The 18,582-nt window shown below is 41.4% G+C and overlaps 1 protein-coding gene across 2 annotated transcripts in view; it reads left to right on the forward strand.

Moving 5' to 3' along the window:
* Tek (TEK receptor tyrosine kinase) overlaps positions 1-18,582 on the forward strand; it is a 119,843-nt gene that overhangs the window by 69,960 nt on the left and 31,301 nt on the right. For both annotated transcript variants that reach the window (XM_036179734.1, XM_036179735.1), the window contains exons 9-12: positions 8,089-8,233; positions 8,552-8,713; positions 11,079-11,213; positions 15,825-16,112. In XM_036179734.1, the coding sequence (XP_036035627.1) occupies positions 8,089-8,233; positions 8,552-8,713; positions 11,079-11,213; positions 15,825-16,112 (730 nt within the window). The remainder of the gene's footprint in view (positions 1-8,088; positions 8,234-8,551; positions 8,714-11,078; positions 11,214-15,824; positions 16,113-18,582) is intronic.

Consider the following 18,582-nt stretch of genomic DNA (forward strand, 5'->3'; position numbering starts at 1 on the left):
GTAATAAGCATTGTGTAAATGTCCCACATTTTCTTTATGCATTCTGTTGGAAGGACATTTATGATATTTCCAACTTCTGTCTATTGTGAATAGAGCAGCAATAAACATGGATGAGCAAGTATCTCTTGTGGTAAAATGAAGAATCCTTTGGATATATGCCCAAGATCTTGAAGTAGCTCTATTCCTAGCTTCTTGAGGAACCACTACACTGATTTCCATAGTGACTTGTAGCTGTAACTCCACCAGCAATAGATGAGTGTTCCTCTTATTCCATATTCTCACCATCATGAGCTATCATTTGTTTTATGTAAGAAGACACACCTTAATTGTGGATGGTCCTAATCTAAAAATTCCTTGTCCATGCTAATATTATGAGTGTTTCCCCATAGTTCCCATTTGGGATGTGGTGAGACTGTGGTTTAGTCCTACAGACTGTGAATATGCCATTTCCCTAGTGTCACTTACTGAAAAGACTGTCCTTGTTCCAATGTATATTTTTAGCACTTTGTGCAGATTAGTTTGCTGTATACATGGGGTCTGCTTCTCAGCACTCTATTCTATTTGATTGGTCTGCACTTCTTATTTCATGTCAATGATGTGCTGTTTTAATCACTATAATTTTGCAGTATAGATAGAAATTATAAGGACTCCTGCATTTTGTTTTTGCTCAGTTTTTCTTTGCTGTCAATTAATTGATTAATATATGTGTGAGCCTGTGTGAGTATATGGGCATATGTGCACTCTATGGGTGCAGGAGTATTGTTTCTTCACTGTCATAGAGGCTGCATTTTAATCTACTGCTGTTTCAGCCAATACTTGTGTCTCCAAAGCTGATTCTCTGGCAGTGGCCCTGCTGCTCAGGTTGTGACCTGCTGGGGATTCTGTTCCCACAGGCACTAGCTGTGTCACACCCAGCAAATGTAGCTTTTACTTTATCTCTATCATTCTATTTACCATTAAGACTTGGAAGTCAGAGACGAGGGTGAAAACCTACTAGCTCAGAGAAATTGAACAGCAACTGGCTGACCTCTCTTTGCCGTCTATGAAAGAGACTATTTTTCCGCTCTGCCAGACCAAAAACAAACAAAACAAATGAAAACAAAAAACCCCACACCCTTCAAAGTCCTTCCTACTACTTCCTGTGCATCTATCATCTTCCAGACACCCTCTGACTCTCTATGATTACTTTCTGTCAACTAGTTGCTAACGTGGCCTCTTGATCCAAGGTTGATTTTATTTAATTATCACAAACACACATTTGGGTTTCACAGTGTGACTGAATATCTCACAACTCAGGAGCTCAGTGAGGCCAAAGAGAGCATCAGATGCCCTGGGACTGGAGTTCTAAGTGGTTGTAAGCTGCCATGTGAGTGCTGTGTACTGAACCCTTGCCATTTGAAGAAGCAACAAATGCTCTTAACCTCTGAGCCATCTCTCTGTCCCCTTTGCTGCCTTGTTATTTTGTTGGTTTTTCAAATATAAATTTTGGGGTTTTGCTGTTTGTGTTTTTTCTCTATAAAGACTACACATTTGCTTTGCACAGTATGAACCTTTTGACGGCATCTGCTCTTCTTAATCATGAGCACAGGCTGTCCTCTGACATCTTTCACCATTTGACTGCCTTCATTCTAACAGCCTTCCACCCACAGCTCAGGCTGCTAGTTCTGTATCGAAGAAGAAGGGAAGTAATGGGATATCCTCTTGCCTTGCCCCTAATTCTAACAGAAATGATTTCCCTACTTAATATAATACCAATTATGGATTTGTTATGTATAACTTTTTTATTTTGGTATATATTTCTTCTATTCTGAATTTCTTCAGGACTTTTAAAATAAGGGATGTTGGATTTTATCAAAGTTTTTTTTCTTTCTTCTGCATCTAGAGAGAGGACTTTATGGTTACTGTTCTTGAATGCTCATGCTGTGTAATTTTCTTACTTTGTTGTGGCATTGTATGGTTTAGGTATCCCGGTAATTCTAGATTGACCAAGAGTAATATTCTTCCCTTGCATATTTTATGGGACTGTTTGAAAAACACTGATGTTTGTTATTCTTTGAAGGTTGGTGAATCCATCTAGGTTTGGACTTTCTTAGATGGGAGAGTTTTGATTACTACTGTATTGGAACTGCTTGTTATAGATCTGTTTAAACTATCTCATGTGGTTTAATTTTCATAGAACATATGCATCTAAACATTCATATATGTCTTTTAGATTTTCTAAGTTAGTGGATGTCTTAGTCAGTGTTCTATGCTATGCAGAGACAGCATGACCATAGCAACCCTTTTTTTTAATCTTTTTTTTTTAAGAGTTATTATTATGTATACAGTATTCTGTCTGCACATATCCCTGCAGGCCAGAAGAGGGCGCCAGATCTCATTACAGATGGTTGTGAGCCACAGTGTGGTTGTTGGGAATTGAACTCAAGACCTTTGGAAGAGCAAGCAGTGCTCTTAACCTCTGGGCCATCTCTCCAGCCCCGACCATAGCAACTCTTATAAAGGAAAGCATTTAATGGGGACTTGCTTACAGTTTCAGAGGTTTAGTTCATTGTTGTCATGGTAGGAAGCAAGAAGGCACACAGGCAGACATGACATTGAAAGTTCTACATCCCATCTGGGTTCATAGGCAGCAAGAAGAGAGAGGCTCTGCATTTGCCTTGGGTTTGTAAAAACCTCAAAGCCCACCCCCAGTGATACATTTCTTCCAACAAAGCCACACTACCTACCCCACAAGGCCACACATCTTAATTCCTTTCATGTAGTGCCACTCCCTGATGACTAAGCATTTAAATATATGAGCCTATGGGGGCCATTCTTATTCAAGCATCACAGTGGAATATATATTTTAAAGTAAGATCTAATGGTTTTCTTCAGTTATTTAGTATCTATTGTAATGTTACGCTTTTTGCCTCTGATTTTTTAAATTTGGATCCTCTTAGTTAATTTGACCATCTATTTTGTTTATATTTTTAAAGAACCAACTCGGTGGTTTTTTTTTTTTTTTTCTATTTCTGTTGTTGTTGTTCTTTGTTTCTATTCATTAACTTTTGCCCTGATCTTAATGATTTCTTAACATCTACTCACTTAGGGTCTGGTTTGCTCTTGTTCTTGCAGAACTTCAAGGTGTGTCATTAAGGTAGTATTTAGTGTTTGTCTTTTGTGGAGATGTACATTTTTTTTAAAAAAATATTTTCTGTAAAATCGGCTTAGTGACCATAAATTCCTTTAGTCTATTTCTTATTGTTGAAAGTTTTAAATTTTCTTTGATGACAGATAGCTTTGCTGAGTATAGTTTTCTTTGTTGGTAGTTTTTGTCTTTTAGGACTTGAAATATTTCAAGCTCTCTGGGCTTTTAAAGTTTCAGTAGAATATTTGTTGCTATTCTAATGGGCCTGTTTTTATATAAGACATGGTGTTTCTCTCTCACTGCTTTCAATGATTTTCCTTTGTCCTAAGTATTTAGTGTTCTTAATTATAATAAAACAAGAAGGTTTTTTTATGGTCTGTTTGTATGGTGCCTAAATGACTCCTATATCTGAATTGGCATCTCTTTTTCTAGTTCTGGGAATTATTCTGCTATAATTCTTTTGAAAATGTTTTCTATGCCCTTAGAATGAGATTCTTGTTCTGTGCTTATAACCCACAGAGTTGGGCCTTTTCAGAGTGCATTGGAATTACTGGTTTTACCTTATCACTAATTTATCATTGTCCTTGTTTGATTATTCCAATTTCTCTTCCTTCAATTTTAGATATTCTGTCCACTCCTGGTTCTAGAACTTTTCTGAGACTTTCCACAGAGTTTTTTTTTTTTTTTTAATTTGACTATGATTTTATTTTCAGCATTTCACACCATTTTCCTATCTCCTTGTTTGAATTTCTCTTTCATACCAGTCATTAACAATTCATTCAAAGAACTGTTTCAAGAACTGTTGGTTTGTGTCTTTGAAAATACTTAAAATCATTATTTTGAGTTCTCTATTTGGGATTGCATAGCTCACCCTCATTTGATGGCCATTATTGGAAAGTTCATGATGTTTTTTGTAGAAGTTACATTGTCTTAATTTTCATATTTCTTATGTTACTATGTTATAATTTACATATCTGTCTTATTTTGTTGCTTGGTTTATTTTTAAAGCAGCTGTGTTTTTTCAGTTTAAATATTTGCAATGTTTAAGTGGTACTTGGATTTCATAGAATTGAGGTGTAGGAAATAGCTGTTTGGAGTGTCTCGTTTAAACTCTAGACTGTTCCCTGAGTAGGTTATTAACTGTGAAAACAGCCATAGCTCCTGGATATTTCCACTATATAAATGTTGCATTAGTCAATTCACGTAGCTTCCCCTTTTCACTTCAATAACTATTGGAGGATAAACAACCAAGGATAACATAAGTATATTTGAATTTCAGTTAATAATATTAGAAGTAGAATGGTTGGTAAAGAATAAGGAGAAGTCAACTAGATTGACTTTGAAAAGAAAAAATCAACTTGATAAAGCAGCTAGGAGGGGAAAGTTAGATATTGTTAGGACCGACATTGTTCAGAGCTTGTTAAAGCTGTGGAAAGTTGTAATTAAGATGTAAAAAGACTAGAGGAGGTGCTGTAGAGATGGCTCAGTGGTTAAGAGCACTGGATGCTCTTCCAGAGGACTCAGGTTCAATTCTTAGCACCCACATGGCAGCTCAGAACTGTCTGTAACTCCAGTTCCAGTGGATCTGACACGTTCACACCAATGCACATAAAATAAATTAAAAAAGAATAGAGGATAGGATAAGAGAAAGAGAGAAAAAAATCATAGGAAGAAGGGGGCGTGGCTTATGAGGTGTTGCTGAAGAGAATAATGAAGAATGTCATGGAGTCTACTGTGTGGAGAAATGAAATGAAAACAGTGCTGAAACCTAAATGAGCAATATACAAACAGAAGCAGAACCATTATGTGACATATGTACAAGAGTGGAAACTAAATAATGGAAAACATGCAATAAAAAGAATATATCTAGAGTGGTTGTTGGCATAGCTGCCCTGAGTTGAAAGATGAAGTTCTCAGACTCTTCTGGCTCCAGCAGGTTGCAGGCAGTACTGTGAGTAGAAGGAGCAAGGAGAACGGGAAGGAGGGTATAGGTTCCTTCCTGCTAGTTCTTCCTGCCCACCCCCACTCCAGATCTCTTCTGGTCCTGCAGGTCAGTGTGTGAGAAGCAGCTTCTGCAGCTCTCTCTGGGGCAGTAGACAGGGTTTCTAGCTGGACTCTGATGCTTTGCTTTCCTGCAGCGATGCCCCCTGGCTTTTGGAAGTTCACCAGCAAACCTCACCTCTTGCAGACTGAGGGCTAACTGTGTACTCTTTACACTGATTTCTTTCCCTAAGTTTCAATGACGATGCTCCCACTTGGCCATCTTCTCCAGATGTTGCTAACCACAGAGCAGCCCCAATGACTGCTTTGTTACTTGTTTTCTAGCTTTGCTATAGATCTCCCTCTTTCTCCCTTGCTGTCTGTTGTTGTTGTTGTTGTAGCTAAGTGGTTTTCTTTAGTGGCATGTTATGGTTCCTTATTGTTTTTGGTTTATCTGTTATAGAGTTTTGCTTTGTGGTTACAATGAGGCTTCACAACATTTTTGTATAAGCATCTGTTTTCAAATGTTAATCAACTTAACATGGTTTATAAATATAAGAAAAGAAATAGGCAGGGAAAAATACTATCACAGAGAAGCCACATCTGTACAGGTGTGCATGTCTTGGCTGAGAGGTTGGACGTGTTTCATCGGGCTCACTTCTGGGCAAGACCAATGATGCCTTACCCCATCCCCCAGCAGCCTCCTCAGCAGCCTCCAGTGGTTTGAATGCTAGCCAGCATGGCGGAAGTTTCCAGCTCAGTGTTAGCCTGTTCACTCTGTATCATATGACCAAGCTGTGTGGTGTCTTCTGTACTGTGACCTGATCCCTCTAGTTCTGATAGGCAGCCAAGAGGATTGACAGGAGCTATGCTGTTTGGGAGTTTCCCGTGCCCCCCAGGCCCACTCCTGTGGGGGTGTCTCATACTTGGGACTCTGTGAATACTCCACTGATTCCAGGGGCAGCAACGTCCAGTCATGCAGGGCAACTTCTTTCAATTGTGTTTTGAATTTTTTCATGTGTGTTACAATCAAACAACATCTCCTATATGGCTTTTTTATGCTCCCTTTATTCCTTGTTAACCTTTTCTCACCCTGAAGCCTCGTTTCTCTAATCTTCCCACCTCCCTTCCTGCTCAAATCTTACCATTTGGTAGTTCCTCTCCTTCCTTTCTTTTTACTGGGTTCTACTGCCTCCCTCTTCTTCTGAGTTTCCTGGCTTCCATCAGTTCTCGAGAGTTGAAGGAAAGACTCACATATGAGAGAGAACATATGGAGTTTGTCCTTCTGGGCCTGGATTACCGAAGGATTCTCCATGGTTCTGTGCCTCACTGAGGAGGCCCCATTATTTTGTATAATCACTTGGCACCTACCTACCTCTCTCTTTTTTTCTTCTCAGCAAATAGTCTATGTTGTGATGCCTTGGCTGGGAGAGAAATAGCTTAGGCTGTTATATGGACATCAATGCTGCAATGCTGGCTCACCCTTGCCCACAATCATCTAAGACTGGTGCGTCATAGGGTTGGGACCAAGGTACACTTTGCTGTGGGATGTGTGCTGTTGAGGCACACTCATAGACCATTACAACCAGTCAGAGTTGATACTGGCCCCAAAAGAGAATTCCAAATAACTGGAGCCATGGATCCCCACTGCAACCAGTGTAAGCCTTGGAGGCTTCTTTTGCAGGCAGTAAGCTGAGGATAAGTCCCATGTTTTGTTTCCAAGCCACAATTCAAAGGAGGGATGGTGGAGGAAGTCCCTTGGACCAGCCTCTGATTGGCACAATTTCAAAGGGTCTGCACAGTCTTGGGGATTTGTTTGAGGCTTACACTATGGTTGTATATGATACATAAGACTGTTTCAACAGGGGATATACAATCCTACTTGGTGCCAAGTCTGGAGTCTCTGTTCTTGAGCACTGGTCTCAGGATATGGGTATTTGGGATCCACCTAGTACCTGGTCTCAATGTTTAGCACTGAGTTCCAAGGCAAGGTCCTATGCTCAGTTTCTTTCCCTGCTCCTCAGTAGATGGAATCTTGCTCCTTGCTATGGCCCAAAGGTTGGGTGATGGAGGCAGTTCTTGGTGAACAAAGGTCCAACAATTTAGTTTATAGAGTACGTACTGGCCTAGAGGGCCAGAGGCTGTGAGGCTCTGCCTGACAACTGGGTTTCACTGTGATGTGCCTGGCACTAGCTCAAGTCTAAGGCTTGGACTTAATCCCTCTACCCAAGTGGGAAGTATCTCTTTCCACACTATGCTGCTTGGAGTTGGGAGATCTCCAAGTAAGTTTACTTTCCACCTTCAACAGTATATACCTTTTGGTATTTTCATGCTGAAACCAGTCACTGGTTTTTCTTACCCAACTCCCTCAGCTCCCCTGAAGGCAATTTGGTGAGTGAATAGTTCTTTGGGTTTATTGCTCTGTGAAGAGACCATTGCTGGAGCATCTAAGTCAGCTGTTTTCTTCCCATAACATTTTAGCCCTGCCTGCCTCATGTTCAACCAATAGAGAGCTGGATGGGTAACCGAGAGAGTGTACAAAAGGAATAGAGATCCCTGTATCTTCAGATCCATGTGTCTTTTCCCATTGCACCATACCCAACAGCTCCTCAAATACACAGGAAGCTTCTTTGTCCTTCCATCCTGCCATCTCTGTATTAGGCCAGAAAAGAAAAAAAAAAAAAATGCTACTCAGAGCAGTTTTAAAAGAATTAAACTCCTTGCTGGTAAGTGTTTATTCCACACTTCCAAACACAAATACAACAGCAGGATCTGGGAGGGCACCAGTCCAGTATAAACTTTTCAGGGCTGCTACAATAGCTTTGGAAATAAGCCAGTGATTATATTAGCATTGTACTTGGCTCCTCGGTCTCTCCTAGAAAACTTCCTACTAAACAATGAGCTGGAGTATGTGTTATGGACCTTTGTGTTTGAGTACCCCAAGAAGTTTCAATATGTTTTTCTGTGTTTGATTGTTCTAGCCAAATGACTTCAACCATACAGATCATTTCTCAGTGGCCATATTCACCATCCACCAAATCTTCCCTCCTGAGTCAGGAGTTTGGGTCTGCAGTGTGAACACAGTGGCCGGGATGGTGGAGAAGCCTTTCAACATTTCTGTCAAAGGTAAGTTTCACTCAATGTAGCAAGGGTGTGTTCTTGAAGCCATGATAGGGCCTTCTGGGTCGTGGCACAAATTTTAGATTTTAAGCCTTCACATAATCAGAACCCACTGGAGGGTTGTGGCCATGGGTATTTTAAGGAGACATCTTTGAGTATAGATAGCAGTAAGGAAAGCAGAACTAAATCAGAGATCTCAGAGTGTTGGCCATGAGATTAAATCCCAGGAAGGAACTCCAAGGAGCAAATCCTCTTTTGCCATTTAAGAACACTAGCAAACCCCCAAAACTCAAGAATGAATCTGATTGCTAAAACTTTATTCAGTTCTTCCAAAGCCCCTGCATGCCCCAAATGTGATTGACACTGGACACAACTTTGCCATCATCAACATCAGCTCTGAACCATACTTTGGGGATGGACCAATCAAATCCAAGAAACTTCTCTACAAACCTGTTAATCATTATGAGGCCTGGAGACATATTCAAGGTAAGGTTTGGACACAAGAGGCACAAGCAGGAGGTCTAGTACCAGGAAAAAGATTTCCCTGTATATCAAAATCTCCTCCCACCCACATTAACTCACGCTGCATTAAGAATATTTTAGTACATGTAGAGGCCATTCAGGTTCCAGAAATGACTTTCTAATGCTACTGAGCACTTTGGGACACAACATACCGTGGGCTACTATCTGTATCACCTTTCCTTCCCGGACTCTGAACCCTCACTTGTAATTTTAGAACTCCACCATGCCTGGCCCTGGTGGAAAGTGTGTGTTTCTACCATGTGAACAGGAAGGTCCATGGCCATGACAGAAAAGTAGAGGCACTTAATCTGCCTAAATCTTGAGAGCAATGATTTCCGCTGAGCTAGATTTTCTCTCCTCTCATTTCCTCCCTTGTTTCATCCTGAAGACCTTGAACACAGAGGGTTTTATAAAAGTTTGAACCTGGAAAAGTTTAGTCTGTGGCAGACAGGATTGCACGTGGGGTAGGGAAAAAGAGGGGGTGTGGCCCAAAGAGATGCCCATCCCTCTCTGCTTCTGGAAAAAAAAAGAATGCAGCAAACTGAGAGAAAAGATTATGAATGTCATGAAAAGGGTAAATGTATCTTAAGACACATATTAGTTTTATTTGCTGTATGATAATGTAAAACCATAATTTTTTAAAAAATGTAAGTTAGCCGGGTGGTGGTGGCGCATGTCTTTAATCCCAGCACTCGGGAGGCAGAGCCAGGTGGATCTTTGTGAGTTCGAGGCCAGCCTGGTCTACAGAGCAAGATCCAGGAAAGGCGCAAAGCTACATAGAGAAACCCTGTCTCAAAAAACAAACAAACAAACAAAACAAAACAAAATGTAAGTTAAAAATAAATAGAGACAGCCGGGTGGTGGCGGCACATGCCTTTAATTCCAGCACTCAGGAGGCTGAGGCAGACAGATCTCTATGAGTTCCAGGCCAGCCTGGGCTACAGAATGAGTTCCAGGAAAGGCGCAAAGCTGCACAGAGAAACCCTGTCTCAAAAAGAAAAAGAAAAAAAAAAATAGAGACTTGCCAGTTGCTCGTACTATTATAACTGGGCCATCTTGCAGGCAGACAGTTGTCATTGCCCTGCTAGTGGGCAATATGGATCCTGCCACTCCTAATTTTAGCAAATTGTGCCTAACATTTCCCCTAAACTTCCTTTGTTTTATTGTATGTAGACACTTGAGAAAGTTATAAAAATAAATAAATAAAAAGAGGGCCAGATAGTTGGCTCCAGCACCCACATAGTGGTTCACATTTGTGTATAGCTCCAGTCCCAGGGGATTGGATACACTCTTCCGAACTCCATGGGCACCAGGCACCCACATGGTATACTTATATATGCAGACAAAACACACACAAAAAAAAATAACCAAACAAATCTAAAAATACTGTAAGAAAAACAGGGGTTTGACTCAATAATTCAGCTGAGCTTGATACACCGAATAAAATGACAGTATTATTTATTACTGAACTCTTCAGATTCCAGTGTAGATCCAGCCCAACTTTGGAATCTCAAGGATTTAAGGTTGTTTTGTGGCTTTTCTGTTTCCCACATCAACAGCTGGGCCGTGTGTGTGTGTGTGTGTGTGTGTGTGTGTGTGTGTGTGTGTGTGTATGTGTGTATGTGTATGTGTCTGATATGGTTTTAATAATAAAAATGATCTTCTAAGAACTGCTAAACATAGTTATTTTTTTCTTACCAATTAGCAGTTTACCATAAGGTAAGTCAGAAGTTGAACTTTGCTATATCCATAGAGATAAAGACAGAGATTAAAGAAACTGACAAAACAAATAGCTAAGAGAAACACGCAGGCCAGCTCTTTGTGGAAACTGTTTTTAGGAGGCTCTAGAACCCCTCATTGTGAGGATATGGCTATTAGAGATCCATTGTCTGGTAACATTAAACAAAAACCTGCTGGGCCTTTTTTCTCTCGACAGCTTGATTGCAATCAGTGTGTGCCCTTGAAAACAGTGAAAATAACATTTTATAGTATGCTAAGTGAGCCTCCCAAGTCTGGCATCCTGTGTGGGTAGATCTGGGAGGTTTAATTTTGCAATTGAAAATGTAAAAAACACAGAGCAGAAATGTATACATAGCCTAGAAATATACATGCTAATATGTACACTGAAACCTGGACATACCCGATCAAAGGCCTAATTTCCCTTATGTTGGAAACTGTACGACCTTGAAGGTGGAATTACCTCTTTACTTCACCAAGACACTGATTTTTAAAAACCTTACTTAGTTCCCGTTGCAATAGCAGCCCCTCTGGTTTTAAGGGACATGACAGGATGCAAATTGAAGCTTTCTGGACTTTTCTCTCTTCCCAGTGATGAATGAGATTGTCACACTCAACTTCTTGGAGCCTCAGACTGACTACGAGCTGTGTGTGCAGCTGGCCCGTCCTGGAGAGGGTGGAGAAGGCCACCCTGGACCTGTGAGACGATTCACAACAGCGTCTGTTGGTCCGTGGAAGCCAACAGACATTTATTCCTGAGCTGGGTGGGAGCGGGAGGAAGGGGAAAGAGGAAGGAAGAGCAGGAAGGGCGGTGTGGATTGAGTGGGTGGGTGGGGATGGAAGTGGAAGGGGTTTGCTGTGGACGGGGCGGGAAAGTGACAGGAAACTTCAAGCCAAACAGATCCTTTATTTGGGCTGGACTGCTGCTCTGTCTGGGGGGGGGGAGTGCCGGGGGGGGGGGCTGTAGCTACCCAGGGGGACAGAGGAGGAAGCAGATGAGCCTTCAGGAAGGCAAGGACATCCCTGAGGACTTGAGATTTACTTAGCAGCCACTGTGTTGAGCCTTGACTTCTGTATATCACCCCCAGCTTCCTGTTTCCATCCCAAGGGACCATACCAGGCTTTTGCCACAAACATGCTTCAGAAAATTCAAGTTTATTTATTTTTTAAAAAATAATTTCTATTTTTCAAAGTAATCCATGCCCGTAGTTCAAACATCAAATAGAAGGAAAGGCTTTTGTCTGAGGAACGGTCCTCCTCTGCTCCACCCCCCACCTCCCCCAGCCCTGCTTCCTTTCAGCCTTGGTTTCTATGCTAAGCTATTTATTTCAGTGTTTACCTTGATGTTGCTAAGTCAGTGGTTCTAACGTTAGTACCTACCAGAACCACCCAAAGAGTTTGTTAAAACAAATTGCTGGACCCTACTCCCAGAATCTTTTAAAAATTTACTTTATTATTTTGTGTATATGAGTGTTTTGCCTGTATGTATGTCTGTACAATACATTCATGCAGTGTCTGTGGAAGCCAGAGGGCATCAGATCCCCTGGGATTAAAGTTACAGCTGGTTGTGAACCACCATGTGGGTTCTGGAAGTCAAGCCTGGGTCCTCTGGAAGAAAAGCCAGTGCTCTTAACCCCTGAACTATCTCTCCAACACCATCTACCCTGAATTTTTTTGTTTTTGTTTTTGTTTTTTGAGACAGGGTTTCTCTGTGTAGCTTTGCTCCTTTCCTGGAATTCACTCTGTAGACCAGGCTGGCCTCCAACTCACAGAGATCTGCCTGGCTCTGCCTCCCGAGTGCTGGAATTAAAGGCGTGTGCCACCAATGCCCTTTTTTGGGCCTAGCCTGAATTTTTGATCCAATAGGTTTGAAGGAAGGCTATGTATGGTTCAACAGTTAGGTGTTCTCTCTCTCTCTCTCTCTCTCTCTCTCTCTCTCTCTCTCTCTCTCTTTCTCTCTCTCTCTCTCAGGCTTTATTCTACAGTTCAGGACTGGAATTCACAATATAGCCCATGCAGACCTTTAACTGTGGTAATTCTCATGTTTCAACGCCTCCAGTGCTGAGTACAGGTGTGAGTCACACCTATAGATCATGTATTCATTTACTGGTGTTACTTATTATCTATGGGCCTTGCATCGTGTGGATGGAGGAGCTCTCCATGTGTGCAGACTCCTTGATGCTAACCTGAATTCCAGTTGCCTGCTCCTTGATGCCCTCCTCTGAAACACTAGAGTGACCTTTATAATATTCTCTTCCTGTCCTTTGATTCATTCTGTGTCCTTTAATCACTCTTACTATCACCTGATGAGTGGTTTATAGTTGCAAGTTCTTGTGTGTTCTTTATAGTGCCCTCCCTGTGTTCTACAGCAGGTCAGAACTGCTCAGCTCTGCATCAGCTTCCTTGTCACTCAGAAAAAATTCCCCAGACAACAACTTAGGAAGGAAAGGTGTGTTTCTGCTCCTGGTTTCAGAGGATTCGCTCCATGGTCACTCACTTTATTTATGTAGGCAGAGCACACTGGTAGAAGGAGCTTGTGGCAAAGAGATCTTCTTCTTCTTATGGTGACCATAAAGAGCAGGGTAGGGGAAAGGGCCAGGCAACCAGAAAACTACTCAGTACATGCATCCAGTAAGGTAATCATCTACCTAGGTTTGACTTCTCGGGGTTCTAGAATGTCTAAAAGCAATACTGTCCTCTGAGAGCCGAGCCTCTGGTACATGAGCTTTCCTGGGGACAGCTTGCATCCAAACTACAATAGCTTTCAAACACAGAAGCTTTTAGCTTGAGCCCCCAAAGGTCCAGAGTCAGGCAGAGGCTCACATCCCAGGGCTTAGGATACCAACGCCTAGCAGCTAAGTTACAGCTCTTGAGCTTTGGCTATTTGGTTCTTAGATGTATTATCTTAATAGCTCTTGTGGGCTTCTGACATCTGAGGCTTGTCATCCCTGCAAGCACAGCCCCCACTCCCAGCTACTTACACCTTGTTTTTTCCGTCCCAGGATCCCTGTCACCTCTCACCTTCTTAATATTTCCACTGTCCTACACTGAAGACTCTGACCTCCATTCCTCTGCAAACTCTCTAGTCACTTCTACGGTGACAGTAAGAAATGGCATCCCATCATAATAAAAATTGTCACACAAACTCTGTAGGGAGAATAAAGGTATCTCTATGACTCGTGAGTAAAGGGGCTCCTGCTGTGTCATCACCCTGCATTTAGAGGCAAGTGGCAATTAATTCTCCCGTAGTTCAGTATTGCATCAAAAGAGGAAGATCACAGTCTGACTCAAGCGGAAAGTATTCATGGGACAGAACATAAAAACTCCCCAGACCTGCAGCACAGCCTCCAGTCCTCAGAATACATTCCAGCCAGGATGCATTTAGAGACCTCCTGGAGTATTTCAAAGTACTTCTGGGGCAGTGGAAAGGGAACTCTTGAAGGTCCCCCTTTCCCACCAAGTGAACTCTGCTGATGTTGGCTTTTTGATTCATCTGGCAGTGCCACTGCTTCTTTTCATTAGGTGGGGAAGGCTGGGAGGCCAGGAGACGGGGAGGGGAACTGGTCCAAGCTCATTGCAGAGAAAAGAACAGCCAAAGCTGGGTGAAGGGTGACTATGTCCTCAAAGGGAAGCTGAAGCAGAGATGGCGGCATTTGAAGTTCCTCCCACTACCTGAAGCAAAGGCTGGGGAGTTTTACAAGTGTTTTCCAGCACTTGCCTATGCTGTGTCTTTATAAGCTGTACATCCTCTGAAGGTGGCTTCTGTTGGGATTAAAACTCCAGAGGCTAGCAAAAGTAGATAGCACCTTTCTTCATCTTCCTAGATGCTAGGGATAGAACCAATAAGACTTTTAGCAAAATGCCAGGCAAATGTGTGCACAACTGCTAGTCCCCATTAGTCTATGGACAATTAGAGCTGGGCAGGCTCTCGGGACCTTTCTTTCTTCCTTTGGCTAAGCGTTTGAAGTGTTTTTCAAATTCCCTTTTTTAAGTCACACCATAAAGAGTTGGTTTTTTTTTTTTTCCTTTAAACGTGAGCCCTATTAGAATATGTTGCATGTAAGCATTTAATGCCACAGGCACACTGTCTATTCGTGTGCTGTGGCCACCATTTGGAAAGCTTTGTCATGATCTAGAATGTTCTCACACTCTGCAAATCAGTCCCATGTGACTCCCAACCCCCCATGCCCTGGGGGTGATGATGCCACTGTCCTGAGATGAGGAAGGAAGGCTCTTTTCATGCTTTGAAGGGACTTTTTATTTGGAACTTATAAATTAATTACTATTTTTAATTAAAAGTAGACATATTCTTCCTTTATTCGTGGACATGAAACGGGGAAGGAAAAGAAGGAGGGAACAAATATCAACAGAGTTCCTAAGACTTCCCACACTTTTCATGACCAATATCCCACTTATTCTCCTGTGACTAGAAGATGAGTCTGGCTGTGCCATTTTACAGGTGAACATAGGTTATAAATTTGCCCAGATTACAAAGTAGAAGCAGGCTGCTCCTGTCTTTCTAATTTGAAAAATTCATACTATTTCTTTTGGCAACTTCTCTGGTACCTCATCCTGGGTAAGTGTAGCCAGGCAAGAGGTGTTTGTAGCTAGTACTGTAATGTGGTCAGAATGGGGTTAGGGCTAGCCCCTCACCATAGCAGGTGTGATACCTGAAATTCTCCTTGCTGGGAGGAAGTGACCTGACATTTGTGGCTTGAAAATGTCTCTCTCAAAATGGTAATAAAACCAAACCTGCTGTGTTCATTTCTATTAGTCTCTCTGCTTCCCTTTCCAGTTGCGGACTTGACTTGTAGGAAGTTTCCATTACCTGTAACACTGTAACTATTTTTATTGAGCGCCTGCTCTTATTCATTTATAGTAACCCTTGGGATGACTGTCATTTCATTCAAGAATTTTGAGGATTTTCTCTTCCCCCATCATTTACTATTATAAGAATGCTGTAATGAACATCCCCATGCACAGATTTTTCACCTTCCTTTGAAATATTTATTTCCTCAGGATAAATTCCTGGTAGTCAGGTGTTAAGGCCAAAGAATATAAACATTTTTAAGGCTCTTGAAAAATTTACTCAGGTTGCAAGTTGCTCTCAAGAAGATTGTATTCCTATGTTAAAACTACCCAAGAGGTATATAAAAATTACTTCAAAGATTTACTGTTGTGTTAGGAGGGGCAGTATCATGGCTGCTTGCTTATGTGCTTTGGTAGCTTGTGGTGTTTTATGTTATTCTAGAAACCAAGATTATTCATTGCAGATGTCCTTTGGTACTGTCACTACTTCTGTCCAATCTGAAAATAACCATCTTTTGGTGACTTCTAGGACTCCCTCCTCCAAGAGGTCTCAATCTCCTGCCCAAAAGCCAGACGACTCTAAATTTGACCTGGCAACCAATCTTTCCAGTCTCAAAAGATGAAGTTTATGTTGAAGTTGAGAGGAGGTCCATGCAAAAAAAAAGTGATCAGCAGAACATCAAAGTGCCAGGGAACCTGACCTCGGTGCTACTGAACAACTTAAGTCCCAGGGAACAGTACGTTGTCCGAGCTCGGGTCAATACCAAGGCCCAGGGAGAGTGGAGTGAAGACCTCACCGCCTGGACCCTTAGCGACAGTAAGTGACTGGTGCTGCCCCGCCGCCCTCAGTGACACTCGCCACTGTCATTTGAACCTCACTTCTAGCACAAGGCCTTAGAGGTCCCAAGGGCGTTCATTATGTGAATGGAGGCTAATGAGTGTCCATGGAATCATCTTAATGTCCTTCAGTAGTAAGTATACTGGAAGGGCCCACTGGGAATTGGGCAACACTGTACTGCAATTTGTCTGTCCTTGCTCTGGACTTATTAGCAACAAGAATATCAGTAGCAATAATAAAGTTCTCTGGGGCTTTAACAGCTATAGGACAATTTTGAAGGGTTATCATTATTATATATCTTTATATACATGGATGCTGGTTCATGATGAATGAGTCTCTCTCAATTTGATAAACAAAATAATTTGCTTTGGAAATTCTTCATTAACATACTGTCGTCAGAGTTAAAAAATATTTATGAGAGCAGTAAAAACCTCTTTTCTCTAAAAATGTCTTGTAGTCCAGGCTTTTCTCTGTTTAGTTTGGTTATTTGAAACCCCGTGGTTCTTTGTAATATTGAAACTTCTCTGTCTTTGGACAGTGAGTCTAACGTGCTTCATGGAATGAGGACTGTGTCTTTGTAATCTGAAGCCTTGGAAAGATGGGCTAAAGATACCTAATGGCCATACCACCTACCACATGGTCCTCAACAACCCCAGAGTCAAGGCTGTCTGTTGCAGCTCCTTCTCTTGGCTCAGTAACATGTAGGAGAAACAGCTCCATATTTCCTCAGTAATACTTTTTCATACCAGTGACTCATGGAAATCTGTACTGTTTGCCAGTGTCTAGAAATTATTCATCATTATCATAGTTAGAGTTTCTATTGTAGTGATAAAATACCATAACCAACTTGGGAGGAAAGGGTTTATTTGGTCTATGTAACATATGTTGCAGTCTATTAAGGGAAACCAAGGGAGATTTGAGTCAGGAACTAAAGCAGAGGCCATGGAGAACAGTACTTACTTCTAGGCTTGCTCAGCCTGCTTTCTTACATACCTCAGGGGCTCAGGAACACCCCCCCACCCTCCACCCCCCACCCCCGACAAGATATGTGGCCCCACCCACAATGGGCTGGGCTTCACAAATTAACACTAAGAAAATATCTCACAGGCTTGCCTGTAGGCCAACCTTTTGGAAGCATTTTTTCAATTGTGGTTTTCTCTTTTCAGGTAAGTCTAGCTTGTGTCAAGTTGACCAAAAAAAAAACCCCAAAAACCAAAAACCAGAACAGTCGTTCAAATTGCGTGTACACACATTTGTATCTATCTATATAGATACATTCTATCTATCTATCTATCTATCTATCTATCTATCTATCACTTATGTGAAAGTTAGAAGTTACAGAATAGTGTAAGGACTAACACCACACAGAGATTGGACAACTCTCACACTCTGTCATATGTACTTTTAATACTAACAAAACATACACACTCACACACAAATTTCCTGTGGCTGTTATCCCCACTCTGTTTCTTTTCCTCGGTCAAAAGACAAAATTGTGTTTATTATGGGTTTTTCCATTCATTTTAGTATAGATACAGTTGTAGAGGCATAAGTGTATATATATGTACGTACCTGTATATACATCTTCATCTTTTTCTGAATAAACATGATTTATATCTTCTAATTTATTTAAATCTAACATATGCCTTTTAAGCATCTGTATAATATTCTTTCTTATAAATATGACATTATTATTTTGGATTTTTTAATAATTTTTGAGACTTTATTTTTCTTTTATATTTATGGACATTTTGCCCGCATTTATGTCTGTCCAGCACATGTGGTCAGTGCCTGTGGAGGTCAAAGAGAGCATTCAATTTGGAGTTTTCACAGTTGTTAGCTGTCACGTGGGCACTGAAAACTGAATGCAGACCTTGTGGAAGATTAGCCAGTGCTCTTAACTACTAAGCCATCTCTCCTTCCCCACATGAATTATCTTAGATAGCATATAAAATAGTGAGTTTTATTATGACATTTGCATGCATATATATCATTGTACTTTGCCCAGTTTGACCTAAAACCCATGGTGGTCCTCCTGTCCCAGCTTCCTCAGTGCTAGGATTATGGGCATGAGTCACCATACCCAGCTTAGATGGTAGTTTTGAGATTCTGTTTTGGAACCACCATCCTGATTTCCATAGTAGCTGCACAGGTTTGCGCTCCTGCCCCCAGTAGATAAAAGTTGCTCTTTCTCTACATTCCCACCAGAATCTGTCATTTATTTTCTTGATGGCAGCCTCTGCTAACTGGGGTGAGGTAGATCCCAACAGAGCTCTAATTGGCATTTCCCTGATGGCTAAGGATGCTGAACATGTTTTCAAATATTCATTGGTGATTTGAACTTATTCTTTTGATCTGCTCATCTCATTCGCCTCCTTACCAATTGGGTATTTGAGGTTTCTTGCTCATTTTACTAGCCGACTTGCCAAGTTTAATGTTTTTTTTTTTT

Source organism: Onychomys torridus, chromosome 2, assembly GCF_903995425.1.
Source record: "Onychomys torridus chromosome 2, mOncTor1.1, whole genome shotgun sequence".
Classification (NCBI taxonomy): domain Eukaryota; kingdom Metazoa; phylum Chordata; class Mammalia; order Rodentia; family Cricetidae; genus Onychomys; species Onychomys torridus.